Raw genomic sequence first — 18,362 nt, forward strand, 5'->3', positions numbered from 1 at the left:
ATAAATGGTGCTGGGAAAATTGGACAGCTACATGCAAAAGAATGAAACTTGACCACTCTCTCACACCATACACAAAAATAAACTCCAAATGGATGAAAGACCTCAATGTGAGACAGGAATCCATCAAAATTCTAGAGGAGAACATAGGCAACAACTTCTATGACATCGGCCAGAGCAACCTTTTTCACGACACATCGCCAAAGGCAAGAGAAATAAAAGATAAAATGAACTTATGGGACTTTATCAGGATAAAGAGCTTCTGCACAGCCAAGGAAACAGTCAAAAAAACTAAGAGACAGCCCACGGAATGGGAGAATATATTTGCAAAGGACACCACAGATAAAGGACTGGTATCCAAGATCTACAAAGAACTTCTCAAACTCAATACACGAGAAACAAATAAACAAATCATAAAATGGGCAGAAGATATGAACAGACACTTTTCCAATGAAGACATACAAATGGCTAACAGACACATGAAAAAATGTTCAAAATCATTAGCCATCAGGGAAATTCAAATCAAAACCACACTGAGATACCACCTTACGCCAGTTAGAATGGCAAAGATAGACAAGGCAAGAAACAACAATTGTTGGAGAGGATGTGGAGAAAGGGGATCCCTCCTACATTGTTGGTGGGAATGCNGAATGGGATAGGCCGGTGATGGGTAGTAAGGAGGGCACGTATTGCACGGTGCACTGGGTGTTATACGCAAGTAATGAATCATGGAACTTTACATCAAAAACCAGGGGTGTACTGTATGGTGACTAACATAATATAATAAAAAATCATTAAAAAAAAAAGTCCATATTATAAAAAGGCAAAGACCTTGTAGGAGTTTAGGCAGAGAAGGGGTGACGAAGGGTGGTGTGCTCCAGGGACACTAAATCATGTCTAGAGTCCAGAGTCCCACTTCTCAGAGTTTGCCTAATCTTAGTCATAAAGCCAAGTGGAATCATGATTTTCGAAAAGACAGATCATAAATGAGCTCATGGACCTTTAAGCTCTGTTTCCCTTTGGCACTCCAGAATGCAATCCTGTTGAGAGAATTCAGTGAGTGCTCCAGGAATGGCTGACTGGTTTGTCCCCTTAACATCTCTTTTTAGAGACCAAACACAGACATGAAAGTGTTTTCCTGATCTTTCCGATCAGGAGAAAACTCACAGTTCTGTGGAACAGGTTTTCAGGCAAATAAGTATGGGTTCCATGATGTGCACCTTGAACAATGTATTAATTTTCATACGTCGTTATTTTTCTTAACCCCTCCACCAGCCCTTTGCCATTTTAGAAGGTGTCTGAAACATGAAAAGACTGACTGTCGCAGCTTCTGTCACAAGAGCGGGGAGTCAGAGCTGGAGGGAAAATTTAGAGAGCTTCGTGGGGTTTTTTTTCCAACAAATAACAGTCAGTGTAATTATATATAAATATTTAAACCTCAATATTGCCTCAGTGGGGGTTCAGGCTACTCAATCTTCTCTTCATGAGACTTTCATCAAGAAAAGTCACAACAATCTGTTAAAACGACTGCAAAAAAAATTGCAGAGGTGTCACTGGCGTTTAGTGACGCTCTCCATCTTGTGACAACAATTACCTCTCAGAATGGCTCTGCCAAAGGAGACCAAGCGAAATGCAGAGTCAAGAGAATAGACCCGTGTTTACAAAAGCACTTGAGAGCCTGGTAATACATTCGGAAGTATAGCATTTTTTAATAGCTATTTTTTTGGCATTTGAGGTTAAACTTTGAAAAAAATCAAGTGCGCTCTGTTCACTAAAAGCCTCTAGATTCTAAGCTCTCCTGAAAAGAAGAATTTCCCTTCCATTAATTATGAAACTTCTGTACTATTTTCTTTAAAGATTGTCACTACCATAGATCCCTGGCAAGGTCATCATTTTTGGCTTAGAGAATCCGATGCATTACCAATTCTCTGTGACTTGATGAAGCCAAAACTAGCTGACAGAAAGATGAACTCCCAAAACACCTTCCAAGTCTCCATTCTGGATATGGACCTAGGGGAAAAAAAAGAAACCTCATAATTAAAATTCTGTCTTCATACGTTTAAAATGAGATCATCACATCATTTGTTAATTATATCTCAAAAAGTTGATTTTTAGAAATATATTTAGACCCATGTCTTTTCCCAGACCAACAGAAACTTGATAAAAAATAAATAAAATAAAATAAAATAAAATAAAATAAAATAAAATAAAATAAAATAAAGGGCTTCTTGCTACATTGTTTCAATTATGCAAGGAAGATGGTCTTGCTGACCCAACTCAGGAAGAGTTCTGTAAACACCCAGAGTGTACACCTCAGACTTCACTGTTTAAAGTTGTCCAGATATGACTATAAAAGGATAAAGCATATGGGGCATGGGTAGAATTTCTGTTTCACACACTGAATTCGTTTGGTGGAACATAAACATTTCTGGATGATTTTGCTTGTATTTTTATACAAGCATTGGATGACCTTATAAATATTTGTGGCATGCTGAAATATTCAAATATCTCAGGAGCACATCTGCCTGATAAAATCAGGATAGCCTGAAAATATTTTATGCTCCCAGAAGAAGCCGAATATCAGACTTCCCTCCCCTAAACTTGGATTCATTTCTGAAGGCCTCCATGAAAATTATCCAGTCCCAATTCCATTTCTGTTTTTTGACTGTAAAGAAGTCCATGTGTTTAAAAATAAGAAGATCACAGCATTCACATTGAATGAGGTTTCAACTGGAACAGGGAACATCTCATCTTTATCTTTTTAGCCAGCCGTCCTCAGCATCCTCAGGGGGTTAAAAATAAGGATTCTTGGGGCGCCTGGGTGGCACAGCGGTTAAGCGTCTGCCTTCGGCTCAGGGCGTGATCCTGGCGTTATGGGATCGAGCCCCACATCAGGCTCTTCTGCTATGAGCCTGCTTCTTCCTCTCCCACTCCCCCTGTGTGTTCCCTCTCTCGCTGGCTGTCTCTCTGTCAAATAAATAAATAAAATCTTTAAAAAAAAAAAAAAATAAGGATTCTTAATAGACTGTTTGAGTTTGGATCCCAGACCCACTATTTAATAGTTGATCTTGGGCAAGTTGCTTCACTGCCCTGTGCCTCAGTTTCTCCATTTATAAAACTGGAACAAGAATGGTATCTACCTCGTAGTCTTGCAGTCAGGATTAAGTAAGCTCATTACCGTAAAACTCTTCACCTCTGCCTGGTACATAGAAATCACTCTTAAAGTGCTTGTTAAATAAAGTAAGTTTTCTTGGATACCCACAATGAAGTAAAGAAGTTTTGCCTCTAATTTGGAACTCAGAATCCGTAGAGGTAGAGGAACACTAACTAATACTAATACACTAATACTAATATTTATATTTTTTATTTAATTCACTTAATTTTCACTCTCAGTTGATTGCCACTTTGTAAGTTGCTATGCTGGTATCTCCACGTTCCTCACCTCAAACCTGGGAAAGGCCAGCAGAGCAGACCTTACTCCCTCATCTTGTTGATGGAAATGAAGAAATCGGGCCACAACAGGTTAAGTAGCATACCACAGCTACAGGGCCATGGACTGCCAGTCTCTGTCCCATGTAACCGGACTCCGACAGTGCATGACAGGAACTCTAACACTTCAGTGGAAACCCCCAAGTCCGGATTGTCACTCAACTCTCCAGACCCCAACTCATGTAAAATGAAGATCTGTGAGCAATTTACCATGGGGTGAAAATGTGAACTCAAGCCCTTAGTTCCTGTATCCACCAATTTGTCTTCAAAGAGCACAGTTTTATGTACAATACAGGGTACTCCAGAGAATGGAATTACAAACCTTGCTTTTACGTTTAGAGAACTGAACAATCTATTTGGGGGGAGAAACTTTACATACCAGAAACACTAAGAAATTCAGGAAACTTTAAATGTATCAAAGAGTTTAGGCGAGTATCTCATTGTGTCTACATCATTTTGCTGCCTTGGGCCCTTTAAAGGGAACGTTGTATGGAAATCATATCACAATGCCCAGAAATCCCAGCTATCCAACAGTGGAGGCCCTCTTTCCAGAAAGTGGAAGTGGAACCATCCTGTTTCCCGAAGGACATATTTCTACTGTACATGCTTAATTTACTACTTAGAAATGACTCAAGGATGTGAGATAACCATTTTACTATTTTACGGTAACAGAAAATACTGGGAGAAGACTTGACCTCAAAAGAAGCCTGCGGGCCTTAATTCTGGTGTCAGCTTGACCATTTGCTTTGTGGACTTGAGCTAGCCAGTTCACCTTTTAAGGTCTATGTGATGACTCTCAAGGGCTTGGTACTGATTTGGGACACCTACTACATTGCCCACTATATTACAAACATTCTCCAGGGTATTGGTCCAAAAATTTTCCAATAAATAGATGTCATATAATCTAGAAATCAATAGATTTCTCTGTTCCTCAGTTTCTAAACCAACCTGCCAGTAATACCTCCTCAAAGAGGCATCTAAGTAATTTGAGGGAAGATACTTTAAGACTATAAATATCCTATTTCCCAATAAATTTTCATCTAATGACAAATGAATGCATGATCATAAAAAAATAGACTATTTTAATGGATTAAGGACAGTATGAGAGTAAAGATCTTGAGAGTTTGAAAGCGCCAGGAAGAATGATCCAAAACAAATTCAGGTGTTATTATTATGATTATTATTAGTATTGTTACAATAAAATACTATAATGCGACTTTTTAACTTTGGATTAATAATGTTAGATGAAATAGAAAACCTTCAAGTAGGGTATCTACATTTTCATATTCTGTTATGTCCTAATTATTAGTATTAATACAACTAATGGCAAGAAATGAGAAGTATTTTTAGTTAGTTGTAAATAAAGTACCAGGGCTGTTTATGGAAATCCAGTGGGAAAGCCGAAAGCTTATAAACATTTTACAGCTGTGCATGTGAGTATTTACATTAATGAAAAGGAACATGTCTATAGATTAAGGACTTAATACCTATATCGGATATACTGTTCATGCAGATGTTTATATCTAATATAAGCTGCTGGAGAGGTTTTGCATTTAAACATGTAGGATTCATTGTACAGGCAAAAAGAAAAAAGAAATGAAGCCATTAAATGAAGTGCAATTAGCTAGGGCTAACATGGAATACTGACTCTTTCTGGAAATAATTCTAATGGGTGTAGGGTAGAAAGACACTTCTCTCAAAGTATCCTGAGAGAAATCAAATAGTTCAATAGTCAACTAGGACAATCTATTTTTTAAGACTGATTCATTCAATTTAAAAAATTACCTTGCAAGCTACCACCATAGTAATAATTGATTCAGGGAAGAATCATCAAATGAAGCTAAAACCATTAGGCAGAAGCATGTTGCAGAACAAGGTTTTACCATCATCTGAAAGTATCTCCTAACAAATTACTTATAAGTTACAAAGGGCAAAAAAGTACCTTTACGAGGGAGAAACATGGTGGACACGATGCAACCAAAAATGGTAGGGTACACCAATATCACATTACTTCCTGATGTGATGCGTGAGAAAACTACACCACTTATGGTAGTCCTCCTCCAATCCCATGACTTAAATCTAATAATGAGGAAGCAATCATACAAACCAAAACTCAGAGACAGTCTAAAAACAAATGACCTGGGCTCCTCAAAAATACCAGTGTCATGAAAAACAAAGCAAAGCTGAGGAACCAACTGAAGTTAAGACAGTCTAAGGAGAAGTGGAAACTAAAGGCAATGAATGATCTTGGGTTGGAAAAAAATGGCTATAGAGGACATAAAGGGAGACAATACATAAAAATTTAATATGGACTGAATGTTATATAATAATTCTGCATCCATGTTATATTTCCTGAGTTTGATCATTATGTTATAGTCATGGAAGAGAATGTCCTTGTTCTTAAGAAATATACATAATATGAGGCAGAGGGTCTTGAGGTCACCCATTTACTCTCAAAGGTTCATCAGAATTATAAAAATTCATAGAGAGAAGGAAAAAGTATTGCAATACTCTTGCAACTTTTTTATTGAGTGTTTACTGTTGCCCAGATAATATGTCAGACTCTAGAAATAAGATTAAAGAAATAGTTCTCTTGAGAAAACTTGGAACTCTAGTGGAGAGAAAGAGATGGGTAAATTGTAATATTGTGGGATGAGCAAAATAATATAGAAATCTGTACAAGGTGCTGAGGAACATAGTGGGTGAGCATTTCTCTTCACTTGGTGAAGGCTTCAAAGAGCAGATGATGCTGGAGTTGAGATTTAAAGGAGGAATAAAGATTTACAACCGAGCAAGTGGAGAAAGGCAATTCCAGGTATGGAACAGTGCATGCAAGGACTCAGAAAAGGTATTGGACAACCCCAAATGAAGCTCATCCAAGGCCTTGGGAGCTAAGGTTTTGGAGTGCAGGGAACCTGGGTAAGCCTTCTGGGAGCTCACACACCTGTACTGCATAAGCTCTGAGGGCATACATCTAATGGAGACCTTTGGTTTTCTGACATGCATGAACTCAGAAGGTGGGATAGAAGAGGGGACCTGAGTAGAGTTTCTCAGTCTTCAACCATTAGCTACCTTCACCGCATTTAATTAAACCAGCTGTGCTTTATATAACAGTCTCCAAGTTTCCTGTTCTCCCTCTATTGACCCCTCAAAAATAAAATAAGAAGATGCCATTTCTAATACTCTATGCCAGTGGTTCTTAGATTGAGCATTGTATCAGAATCACCCAGAGGACCTGTTAAAACCCAGCTTCCTGCACCCCCATCTCCAGAGTTTCTGATTGGTGAGAACTTGCACGTGGAGCAGATCCAAGGGACCACACTTTGAAAACCACTCTTCTATGCATTTAACATGCGGTGGTTCCCAACCAGACAGATGTCTGTTCCACTTACTTTCAACAGTATCTTCAGCTCCACATGGAGAAAAGCAAGTGTCTATTATCAATTAAGTGGGGAAAGGGAAGAAGCAATCAATTAAAAATGTTTTCTTTATACATACCTGACTGAGAGGTAAGCAGAAGCTTCAAAATATTTAGATGAAAAACCCAATGCAAATGTGCAAAATTAACTTAAACACATTTTTTTCAATTTGCTTTCTAATTATACTCTATTCCCTAAAATAATAAAGAGCTATGTTCTCTCTCTCTTTTTTTTTTTCCAATTTTTTTTCTGGTCACTTAATCATGATTATTGGAAGCTCTGTATTATTTGGCTTTCTTACAAGACAGTCTTGGAGTGTACCATATCTGGGCCACAGGAAGCTCTGGAAGGCAAACAGTTGGGGGACGTAAATGGATTCTTCCATACACATCACATTAGAATACACACAGCATGTTTAACAGTTAAGAAAAACGAAGGTTAGCCTTGACCTATTGCATAAACATTAGCATTTGCTTTCTGTACCCATTCACAAATTCTATGACTGCTGGATATATACACAACTTTGTTGTAACATATTTGAGGGAGGCTGTGTCAAACATTTCAATGACAATTAATGTGTCATAAGCCTCAGAAAAAAAATAACATCCTGGCGCATTCCTCCAGGGAGGGATAAGGATTGCAATGCCAGAGTTCAGCAGGGCAGTGTGCGAAGCAGGAAATGGGTGCTGATGGCCATGACGCTCCCATCGGCTGTGGTCATATGAAGACTAGCACACAATTTGTGAGGTGTTGACAATTTTGGAACTGAATAGAATCTCAGCTCTTGGGCAGTTTTTAACTATCCTTGGCCCTCTTCATATCCTGATTCACCTAGTTTCCCACTGTGCCTGGTTCATAAGTCACCTACTCCCTTTGCCTTATTGCATTGACATTGCTTAATCATTTTTCTACCTTACTGGGCTCTGAACACACAGAGGGAGGAGCCATGATCCGAAAAATCTTTGCAGTGCTGGATACGTTGTTGAAACTAATAAATCTGGGGCACCTGGGTGACTCAGTCATTAAGCATCTGCCTTCGGCTCAGGGTGTGATCCCAGGGTCCTGAGATCGAGCCCCGCATCACGCTCCCTACTTCGTTGGGAGCCTGCTTCTTCCTCTCCCACTCCCCCTTCTTGTGTTCCCTCTCTCACTGGCTGTCTCTCTCTCTGTCAAATAAATAAATAAAATCTTTTTAAAAAAAAAAGAAAGAAACTAATAAATCTTTCCCTTTTGTGATCATTATATATATAAATGTTTGAACTGCTGCGTGATTTAATCCAAGGGAAAAAGAATACTCAAACTCTTTCAAGTTATGTGTAGCTTATAAACTCCATCTCCCCAGCTTTCATGAGCTTGGTTTTGCCACAGATGGGAATAACTACCCTATCTTTCTCAAGTGTTTCATTCAGGAAGAATGCCTATAATCCACTAAATAGATCAGGCCCCTCTAAAGACCTGGGGCAGGTCAGGACGCTCTGTCACTCCCTACTTCCTATCACCAAGAAGCATAGAAAGAGCAAGTCATGGTAGTAAATAAGGGCAAGATGGCCCCCTGCAATTGTCTAGGGCATTATACACCCTGTCCCTTATTTCTTTTATGTCCTTTAAGAAAGTTGCTCCAGGATCTGGAAGAAAATGTAGTGTGGAGCAGTAAAAATTGTGGAGAACTTGACTTTGAATTTTCTGGTTCAAGTGTCAACCTTGCCACATTCTTGTTACGTACCTTCTTGGAAGTCTCTTGAATTCACTAAACCTCAGCTCCGTCAGCATAAAATAGAGGTAATGATACTGTGCCATCTCTACCTGGCAGGGTTACTGTAAGGACAGCATAAGCTGATGGGGTAGGAAAGACTTTGTAGAAAGCTATAAAACTTGAGAGTTACCATTACCTTTGTCAAGCAAATCGTCTACAAAACAAGATTCCAACCAATTTAATCCTTTCTCACTGATAGAACCAAACCTCAAAATTTTTTTTATTCCAAGAAAAAAAAATGCATTGCTTAAATCCAAGAGCTTTGACTACATTTCTGCTTCTGTCTAGGAAATAATCACACTATAATGAAAGTGAGATTTTGTGTAGGAACGGACATTTTACAGCAGTGAGAGAAAATTCCCTAAATCAGAGAAGTGGGGTACCAGGTGTGACAGCAAGCTGGCGGTAACCTGGATGAGATAAGCTCTTTGAAATCTTATGTTATGAAATCTTAGCTGTCTATGCTCTTTGGAATGAATCTGTCACTTTTGTCTGCAGGGCCTCAGCTTAAAAATAACTCAAGTGCCATTGAACTGTTCTTTGTATCTTTTTTTGCATATCTTAATAGTGTACAGTAAAATTTTTAAAGGCAAACTGAAAAAATACCCACTAAATTCAGCAACAAAACCTACTGGGCCTCGGAAAGGTAATGATATTTCTTTACAGATTGCAAGATGCACTGACCAGGCTAAAAAATCTTTCTGGAGTTTATAGAATTATAAGCCAGTGTGGTTTGCCAAGTCTATTCAGACTTTGTTGATTCAGAACATGTCACTTATTCCTTTCCTCTACCTAGAAGGCTGCATACTACTCCTTGGCCCCAGTACACACGCACACATGCACACACCCACACATATACACACACCTGATAGGCTCTATTCACCTTTCAAAACCCAGTTCACACGTCACCTTCTTAACCCAAGCCTGATGGCAAATCACTCCTGTTCTATTCTTCCTCTGAAAGTTGTACATTTATTTCAAAGAATAACTGGGATTTATTAAGACTGTGTCTTTACTATTAATACATGCTCAGCACCTAGAACAGTTCCCTTCTCCGCTCTTTTTTTTTTTTTTTCTGTTTCCCTTCCTTCTTCCCTCCCTCTGTTCATTTCTCTCAGTTCCTGACAACTGCAACCTTCCCACAGCACAGACCAAAAAACCATGGAGTTATCATGAACTCTTCTCTCACACACACCCTACACCCAACCTGCCAGGAAATCATGCTGGATCAAAGTTTAAAGCTGTTTACACAGAAACTGGTCCTCTCATCATTTCTACTGCAAACAGGCTGGTTCAAGCCACCATCATCTCTCTTGCTTGATTATTACAACAATCTCCATGGCTTTCCCTGCTTTGAACCTTTCTCTCTGAAGTCTATTCTCAACATATATCCAGCGAAATCCTTTTTTTTTTTTAAGATTTTATTTATTTATTCGACAGAGATAGAGACAGCCAGCGAGAGAGGGAACACAAGAAGGCGGAGTGGGAGAGGAAGAAGCAGGCTCATAGCGGAAGAGCCTGATGTGGGGCTCGATCCCATAACGCCGGGATCACGCCCTGAGCGGAAGGCAAACGCTTAACCGCTGTGCCACCCAGGCACCCCAGCGAAATCCTTTTAATACCTAAGTCACTTCTGCTCAAAGCCCTTCAGTGGCTCCCCATTTCATTCAGAGTGAAAAAACAAAATAGGCTACAAGGTCCTATGTAATCTGGGCCCCAGTTTTCTCTAACTCACCTCTCACCCTTGCACATTAGATCTTGATTGCTTTGGCCTACCGGCTATTCTTCAAATAAGCCAGTTATACTCCCTGTTTAGGGTCTTTGTACTTACTGTTTCCTTGATCTGAAATGCTCTTCTCCATATATCACCATATACTCACATATATCCGTATATAGCCACACACCTCTACACAAATCCACATATATCCACATAAATCCACAAATATCCACATATATCCTTTTTGTCCATCTATGTCTACATATATCCATATATGCCCATATGTCCCCATATATCCACACACATTGCTATATGGTCCCATATATCATATATATCCCCATATATCCACATGGCTGATTCCCTCACTTCCCTCAAGTCTTTGCTCAAATGCCATCTCAGTAAGGTCCACCCCAGCCATTCTACTTAAAATTGCTACCCACCCTTGTACTCCCAGGACACCCAACCCCATTTACCCCACTTACCCTCCTTCTTTTCCTATCACATTCTAACATGCTATGTAATATTCATCATGGTTTTTATGAATTACCTGTTGTCATGCCCCACCTTCAACTACAAATGCTATAAGGAATCTTGTTTTCCGTGATATATCCCCAGTGCCTGACACACAGTAGGTGCTCAGAAAAGACTTGTCGCATAAGTTCATTTGTTCAGGAAAAAAAAAAGATTTCCTGTTCTTAAGACAGAATGTTCTATACAGTTAGAGACATTCTTGAGAAGACTGGTGCCTCCTAGGCCATTATTTTTTGGTAAATGGAGGACTCAGAGTCAACTGGGTTCACTTTCATATTTTAGTTTTATTTTTAATTCATGTGTATTAAAAAATTAATCAGAACAAACAGCATAAAACTAAACATTTGGCAAATTTGTAGAATAAGTCACACCAGATCACATGCATAGCTTTAGAAGGGACTTGGTTTAAGGACTCTGAGAAATCTAAAATGGGGCCAGTCTACGACTACACCCACACCCAAGGAGGCAGGGGAGAATGCAGCCAGAGGTGAATCTTTTAAAACTCACAGCCATAAAAATTCACTTACCCAGTGAGTTGCTCAAACATAAGACATAAGATTAGGTTGGAATGCTTGGGCAAAACAATTTCTTATACGATCTTTTTTAAAAAGACTCCTGGTGCTTTTATTTCCGGCCAAAATATCATATAGAGAACATTCATTACTTCACTTCCCAGTGACTCTAACGTACCGTATTTGCTGTTCCTGCAAAAATGGAGATGAAGCTTCATTACTCTTGGTCAGTGATGGAATAAATGCATCCACAGACTTTTCACAGCCCATTCCTATGAGTCAGAAACTACCAGACAGAATATATGCGATGGCAGACTACTTTCAAAGGCCTGTGGCATACACACTCAGGGGCTGAAATAAAAAGGACCCTTCTGCAGTTGCAATGCCCTAAGAAATAGTTCTTAGCTTCTGTAGATCAATATAAAAGAGAACCAAAAGGTGCTAGAATTTTCCCCTGTAGTCCTGTGGAATAATTCCCACCCAATATTTGATCCTTTCACCTCACTGCAGTCATCCTTAATAGCTGTCACCATTCCTATGTTTGTCCAGCAAATTTAAATGTATAAGTATCAACCCCAGTCATCAAAAAATTGCCCATTTAATCTGAACCTGATCAATTTTACGTTAACTTTTCTTGAAGTTCTTTATAAAAATCATCATTTTCTTGAGCTCTAGTAAATGATATGCATGCTGATGTATTTAGGGAATTTACTGATGTTTATAATTTACTTTAAAATGCATTTAAAAATAAGATGGATTAACAGATGGTTAGAAGGATGGATATGTGAAAAAACAGCTATATTAAAATGTTCGTGGTGAATCTAAGTGGTAAGTATACGTTTATTCCCTGTGAATTCTGTAACTTCTGCTGTATGTTTGAAATTTTTCATTAAAAATTTAAATAATCACCTAACTTATTTCTTAAAATTGTGTATGGTAGTCAAATGGAAAGGAAAATGAGAGTTTAATTATATGAATCCTGGCAAACTGGTTGGAAGAAAACTCTATTTCTAACTCAAAATTGCCCCTGGGATTGTTCTGAGAGAGTCATTTTTACTTGAGTTTTACATCTCTACCAAAGCCTTGTTTATTCCCTGAGTCTTTAGTGTTTTCTTTCTTCCTTTGGCCTTAATTCTAACACTAATCTCCATGTTTAAATTCTCCCAAAGATCTGCATCAGTGAAATAATTCATGAGACATGCGTGAGTCCCCATAAATTGGTTTCCCCTCTCCACACAGATGGTAAATTCTGGGCCCAATCTTAAAATACTTCACATCTTCCTGCTCCACAAAAGTTCAGAGTTACAGACCTCCTTTCATCACACTTTGAATCTTAAAGGTTACTCTTCCTCTGTAAATCTAACAGAGAAACTCCGGGGTTTTTCCTCCACATCTTCATCCCTGTCTCATTTCCTCTCCACCTCTTTGCTATGCGAGGTCTCTCTCTATCACTTTCTCTTCTGTTGGCCTGTCTATGTGTCCCTGTCTCTCTCTGCCTGGAAGTGAAAGAGAAGCAGGGCATTTGCAAAAACACATGGAAACAAACTGGAGTTCCCACCTACCAAACTCTCCCTGGGAAAAGGCATTTCCTCCTACCTGGCAAAACCTTTCGGACTTGTTCTTTTAATTCCTCCTTCTGGTCTTCATCCCTTAAGAAACTGTTTGAGCCTTGGGAATTCCCTAGAGTTCAGGAAGGCTCAAGGGTACAATGACACATCAGCTTTTCCAGTATTTAATCCTCTCCTGGGGGAAAGGAAGGGGGGTGAGGGGAGGAGCAAAAACGGTGTTTGTGGTGACTGATGCATTGTTTTTTCTCATGCGTGCTGTATAGCCATTAAATAAAAAGGGTCCTTCTGTAAACAATGGTCTCAAAAATGCACACAAAAACTTACAAGAAATAGTAATAATAATAATATAATAAAATAAATAAAACTTGCCTTTTTCAAATTTAATTAAAAATTCCTAGAATACAAATTAATCCTAATTATCCTTATTTTAATTATTTAGTCTCCACCTAAAGTCTCTAGACTGTAAGCCCCTTGAAAGCAGGAACTGGGTATAATCCATCTTGGGGTCACTCATGTCCCCTGGATATCCCCCAGCCAAGGGTCTTGTACATACTAGGTCTCAAAATAGTAGGTGTAAGGGACAGATGGATAGGTGTGTGGATGGGTGGATAAATTAATGACCTGGACGATGACCAATGCTCTCCATGTTGATAACAGTTACCAAGCAGGATAAAGCTCAAGTGTGTGTACTCATCTCGGATGTTCTAAACCAGCCACACCAACCAGATTGGAGATCTGGATGGAGCCAAAGGAAATATATAAGTATTTATATGTGTATATACATGAGTTAAACTAAGAATTAAGCAGCTATAACATGAAACCTTACAACAAAGGTCATTTCCTTCTCACATAGTTCAGTCCAAGGTGGGTATTCCAGGTTAGCAAGCAGCTTTTCTCCACACGGTCATTCAGGGATCCAGGCTAATATGCAACATGTGGCATCTGAGGTTTCTGCAAGTATCCCCATGGAAGCCAGTGGGAAGGGTGAAAGAGCCAACCCTACAGACTTCCTCCTAAAAGAGTAAGGCAGAGGCTGCTCACATTCCTTCCACTCCCATTCCACTGGTCAGAGCTTAGTGACACCGCCACATCCAGCAGCAGGGGCACTTGAGGGTTGAATTCCCACCAAGCAACCATGTGCCCTGCTCAACTCTGTTACCATACAAGGAGAGGGAGAACGGAGGTGGAGGAGGGGGTGGTCAGCTACCATCTCCATCATATTTTGTGTACATGTGGTTCACCATTACTCAAAATCTGAAGACCCATAATTGGAATGGAGTATTGTTTCATTTCTGGCATAAGTATTCAAGGAAATGGGGTCAAGTGCAGTTTCCCAAAATAAATTGTTAATAGGACAGTGTATCATTAACAGAGTTGAATTCAGGCTTCTCTGCATTTTTTCCAGGATTATAAATTTGACATAAAACCTAGAGAGCCTCCTACACAGAGGATAACTTCTGAAATGGTATGTTAGTTCACTTTTCACCAATTGTCCCTTAATTATTCCTGATGTGGGGATAACAGGAGCAGAGCTTTGCTCTACTGGAAATAGAATAATTTCATATATAGCTAAGAAGCTGTAAGTGCTCACTAAATATTCTTGATTCCCTGAGGGAAATAATCAAGCCATCATATGTAAAATTCTTCAGTAAAAACAGTGAAGTTCAGATATCCAATACCAACCAGCACTTTCAGTCTTTTGTTCCCTCCCACTCAGGAAGTCATATTTTCCCCCTCTGACTCACTCACCTTACAGCATCCCCCTCTTCTGTCCCCCTTTCATTCCCTAAAGCAGTAGCTTAGACTCCAAGATAACTTTAGGCTCAAGATCTTAAACTCTCTAACACAGACCCTGGTTAAATAGCAAGGTCCTTATTTTTTCTGTTACTTCAGAGCATTCACCATTCTGTTCTGTTCTGGATCCTCTCCTTGATCTTCAAGCAGTATTCCTACTTCTCCTTGTCTACTGTTCTCCCATAGGAGAGAAGCTTGCCATCTTCATTTGGGTTCCCCCAAAAGCAGACCCTGAAACAAGGACTTGGGTGTAGGCAATTTATTTGGAAGGCCATCCAAGGAAGGAAGACAGGGAATGTGGGAAGTTAGACCTGAAAGAATAAAAGTCAAAAAGCTTGCCTTAATGTGTATGTTACTGTGGTAGGCAACTGAGGTTTAGTCTTGCTGGGAACCCTCCGAGAAACTCAGAATGGCCCTCAGAACCATCCCAGGGAGATACAGTGGGAATTAGTCACTGAATGCCAGCCCTCAGCAGTTCAGAACTGAAAGGGGGGCAGATGTGAAATCCTTGTCACTTTCAAGCTGCCCTGTGAACAAGCTGAGTAAGCAAGCTCTCCTGGCAATTGAGAAAATTCTCAAGTGAAAGTCTACAGTGGGAAACTATGTGCATGTTAAGAAACTGTCTACAGCTGCAGGGGAGCTCAGAGATGCACTGAGTGGATGTAAGACGTGGCATCAACAGCGTCTGCTGCATGTGCCAACTTCTTCAACTTGAGGTTTCCTCACCTCAAAACTTCAGATTCTGCCTCCCCATGACTATTCTCCCCATGAGTTGGACCAAATTCCTAAGCTCAGAGTTCACAACTTCTTTGCTCTCAAAAACGTCTATGCCAAAGTCCATTGTTGTCTTCATCCCTGCGTACTGGGCTTGTCTCCTTCTGCAATGTCTCCATTACCAAATTGTGAGCTGCTCAAGGATAGAAATTCTATGCCTGTGCAAAGCGTAGCACATAGTAGGAGCTCCACAAATATTTGCAGAGTGAATAAATGGCAAATAATTGCCTCAATAATATATGTAAACTTCAAAGGACCTTCAACTTCTCCTTTTGACTTATATGACATTTCCACCTTAACTCACTCCTTGATGTTTGATTACAAAAACCATGTTGTTATTTCAAGAAAGACCCTGAGCAAGTGTATATCTGATGAATGGAAGAGAATCTCTTCTGCAAAGCTTTGGGGGGGGGGGGAAATGTTTTTGTTAATTAACAAAAGGACATGAGAAAACTTGTTCTCTAAAATCATAGACTGTCAGAAACTGATGTTTGAAATCACATTTAGTAAGAATGAAACACCTCTTTTTTGCCTAGAGGATCTAAATCATTTTAACACAGAAAAACAGCCTCAATTTCCAACCCAGGTGCAGAGCTTCAGATAAGGGTTTTGAACACAACATTCCACATTTATCTTAACTTTGTAGTTTCCAAGGAAACAGGACCCTGAGTTCTCATCTCAGCCCAGGCATGATGTCAACTCCTTTATACACCCCCCGCCCCGCTTCACTTTGAATGAGCATAACACTGCTTTGTTGCAGTTTTACTTAAACCCCACCACTCCCCTAAACACTACAACAAGCCTGAGTCTTCCTCTGGTGAGGTGCCCCTTTGGTGTGTGGTCCCCTTACTCAGCAAATTAACCTTATTGGATGGGAAGTGTCTCCTTGGTGGCTTTTATCAGATGGACTTTACCACCTCTGGCCAATTTGTTTGTAGCACAGACAAATACATCAAGGTTACTAGTCCTTACCATGAAAAGTACTTAGAGATAGACACTGAGAAGACTGGGCAGGCAAACTTCAGTCAGGAGTTAAGACATATTTTCTTTTTAAGACCTAGGTGCTTTGAGGGTATAATGGACTACGGAGAAGGACGAATCAATATGGTAGACCCAAACCTAGAGTCAAAGGGGTACAGAAAACAACCAGGACAAGATGAAACAGTCATTTACTCTTTGCCTACCTGGAATAATATCCTCTTTATAAGAAACTTCCATTCCACCCTCTGCTCCAGTGACAGCTGCAGTCCCCACACTATGATTGGTCCAGGAATCAGCATGTGACCCAAGCCTGGCCAATCAAAATCCTTCCTTAGATTTCTTTCCCCCCAACATTTCTAGTTATGAAGTTTTAAAGATGTAATGCTGAATTTGTCTATTGCCATGGCTTCAGCTTTGTGGGGCAGCCAGCCTCCCAAAACACAGAGGAAAGCAGAGATGAAACTCTGAGGACATTCAAGTACCTGCCCTCCCACAGTTTTTGTTTGTTTGTTTGTTTGTTTTCTTGTTTTGGGATTGTTTTTGTTTTTGTTTTGAATTTTGTTTTCTCATTTATAACTGAGAATCATTACAACTTTTACATAAACACAATCTAAAACTTTTTCGAGGGTCCTAAATTATACTTTCTTACTGGCATTTTATTCCATCTCTGCAGATGCAAGCCTGCATTTCTTTTCATCAATGAACACTGGATAATTCAATATATCTTCCTATTTTCTTTTGCTACCAGGAATCCTAGGGCTGATTATGATAACCAGCAGTAGCAAATGTTTGTACATTTTACAAAATTTAGCCCTGGAAGGGATCTTACAGATCAGCTAGTCAAACCTCATAATTTTTCAGAGAAAACTTGAGGTCATAAAAAGTGATACAATTTGCCCAGAGACACATAAGCAATTAACAACCACTTTCTTCATAACTGATCACATCTACTCACTCTACTGTCTTTATATTTTCTCTGTTCTTTTATCTGAAAACTGCCTTAAATAGGCATCTCCGTTTTCCTCCTTACTGATAGGAGGGCAAATGGCAGAGGATGAAGGGATGATTCTCAGAAATTAGGGAGGGAAAAGGGCAGAGATAATGGGATTTAACCAAGGAATTCATACTATTCAGACCCGACAAAACCTGGACATTTACCCAAGAGATGGAGTTCACAGTGATTCCAGAAAGGGACGAGACTATTGAGGGGCTAAGGAGGGGAGTTTTAAGGCCATCAAGAGAAGACTGAGGATTGGTGCTATACGTAGGAATTCCTTAAAAAACTGGTTGCAGCTATAGTGCTCTAAAAATTTAAAAACATTTCCTCATAACTAATGGAGTGAATTATGCAATGCTAGTCACAAATTTGTAACTTAGTGTATTCCATTAGAAGTATATAGCAGACCGGAGGCCAAGACAGCAGAGGAGCAGGAGACCTAAATTTCATCTGGTCCCAGGAATTCAGCTAAATAGCTATCAAACCATTCTGAACACCTACAAACTCAACTGGAGATCGAAGAAAAGAATAGCAGCAACTCTATGAAGAGAAAAGCATCCACTTTCTGCAAGTTAGGAGGTGTGGAGAAGTGACTCAGAGGTGATATACGGGAAGATAGACTGTGGGCGGGGAAGGAGCCTCCATCAGCCGGATATTGGCAAGTGATAGAGCAGGGGAGCACAAAATCAGAACTTTCAGATGTCTGCTCCGGTGAGGGACGTCGCTCCAGTGGCTAAGCAGAGGGTAGAACCCTCGCTGGGACAGTGTGGTCTCAGGACCCTCGGGGTCACAGAAAGACTGGGGGTGCCTGAGTGCAGCAGAGCTCCCAG

The 18,362-nt window shown here is 39.8% G+C and overlaps 1 protein-coding gene across 1 annotated transcript in view; it reads right to left on the reverse strand.

Moving 5' to 3' along the window:
* The window catches only part of LOC105241345 (collagen alpha-4(VI) chain), a 106,238-nt gene extending 94,713 nt beyond the window's left edge, over window positions 1-11,525 (reverse strand). Inside the window, exons 1-2 of the mRNA XM_034662019.1 lie at window positions 11,434-11,525; window positions 1,919-2,007 (exon numbers count right to left, since the gene is read on the reverse strand). Coding sequence (XP_034517910.1) covers window positions 1,919-2,007; window positions 11,434-11,453 — 109 coding nt within the window. The 5' untranslated portion in view covers window positions 11,454-11,525. The remainder of the gene's footprint in view (window positions 1-1,918; window positions 2,008-11,433) is intronic.
* Between the last annotated feature and the right edge of the window lie 6,837 nt (window positions 11,526-18,362).

The sequence above is a fragment of the Ailuropoda melanoleuca genome, chromosome 6 (assembly GCF_002007445.2).
Source record: "Ailuropoda melanoleuca isolate Jingjing chromosome 6, ASM200744v2, whole genome shotgun sequence".
Lineage (NCBI taxonomy): Eukaryota > Metazoa > Chordata > Mammalia > Carnivora > Ursidae > Ailuropoda > Ailuropoda melanoleuca.